Source organism: Notothenia coriiceps, unplaced genomic scaffold (genome assembly GCF_000735185.1).
Source record: "Notothenia coriiceps isolate Sejong01 unplaced genomic scaffold, NC01 NC01_scaffold00021912, whole genome shotgun sequence".
Lineage (NCBI taxonomy): Eukaryota > Metazoa > Chordata > Actinopteri > Perciformes > Nototheniidae > Notothenia > Notothenia coriiceps.
In genome coordinates, this window is record NW_011354613.1 from 345 (window position 1) to 1,447 (window position 1,103).

General features: G+C 39.9%; 1 protein-coding gene across 1 annotated transcript; it reads right to left on the reverse strand.

Annotated features, from left to right (window-relative positions):
• Positions 1-511: 511 nt before the first annotated feature.
• LOC104953530 (phosphorylase b kinase gamma catalytic chain, skeletal muscle/heart isoform-like) lies at positions 512-902 on the reverse strand. The gene is made up of 2 exons (XM_010780476.1): positions 744-902; positions 512-651 (listed from the first exon to the last, which is right to left on the reverse strand). The coding sequence occupies exons 1-2, from the start codon at positions 876-878 to the stop codon at positions 514-516; spliced, it is 273 nt and encodes a 90-aa protein (XP_010778778.1). The 5' UTR covers positions 879-902; the 3' UTR covers positions 512-513.
• Between the last annotated feature and the right edge of the window lie 201 nt (positions 903-1,103).

The window sequence follows — 1,103 nt, forward strand, 5'->3', positions numbered from 1 at the left end:
TGTCCTTCCTAAACACATTATATCCTGACATAGATATAAGAGTGGATGGTGACGACTGTTTTAGCCAAGATTCCGATATTCCCAGACAGTCAATATTGGACTCAAGGAGGAGATGTTCTAGCTGTTCATGTTTATTGCAGATGCTGCGGAAATGTAAATGTCCACTGAATAGTCCCTTCGGCTTGCACCAAGGATCCCACACTATTTTAGCTTGATTCACTGTTTGAAACATTTTTGTGCAACGGTGTTTTTTAAATACAGGATTTCTAGGCTTTACCTCGGAGCCGTTGTTTACAGTGGAGCAGTCAAAGCTATCTAGGGGTACCATCTCTCAAAAGATCATAACACTTAGTTTCCAGTCAAGCCATAGGCTACAATACACATAATGCTGTTAGCTTTATTGTTGCTAATTGTTTGTGGTTACATTATGATATGGGCCTGTTTGACACATTGAAACATCTAAACATGTATTGCAGGCAGCATAAATGTCAATGATTATTCAAGTGACAAACTTTAACGTCTCACCTTGAACCGCCTGTATGGAGTGAACTGTCGCACTTCATTCACCACATACTGTGAGAAGAACGAGTGGTTGAGGACGTCTGTAGCTGTGTATCGTAGCTTTGGGTCCACCACCAGCATCCGAGAGATCTGAGGAAAGTAATATAAACCCTTAGTCAAACACACTAAGTATTTTTACTTAATCCAAGCTGCAAAAGCAGACGTGGAAAAAAAACGCCTACCAAATCTTTCACAGTGTCTGAGCGGTCTTCCCACTCTGGTAAAGAGAAGTCGTAGATCCCTGATAAAATCATACGCAGCATCAGCATCTGCTTCCTGTGCCAGAAGGGCGGAGAGCCTGCAAGCAGTGTGTACATGATGACCCCTGAACTCCATCTGCAGGTAAACAAGGAGAACATCAACATACATGCAACATCTCCATTTTATCTTCTGTATTTAAAGAGCCAAAATGGAAAAGGGAAAAAAGAAAAACAAGAAAAAAACACGTTTTAAAAGTCTAAACAAACCCACCTTATAGATAACTTTTATGTTTAATTAAGTGAAAGTTTAAGACCAGCAATTGTATTGTTAAATTACAGCAT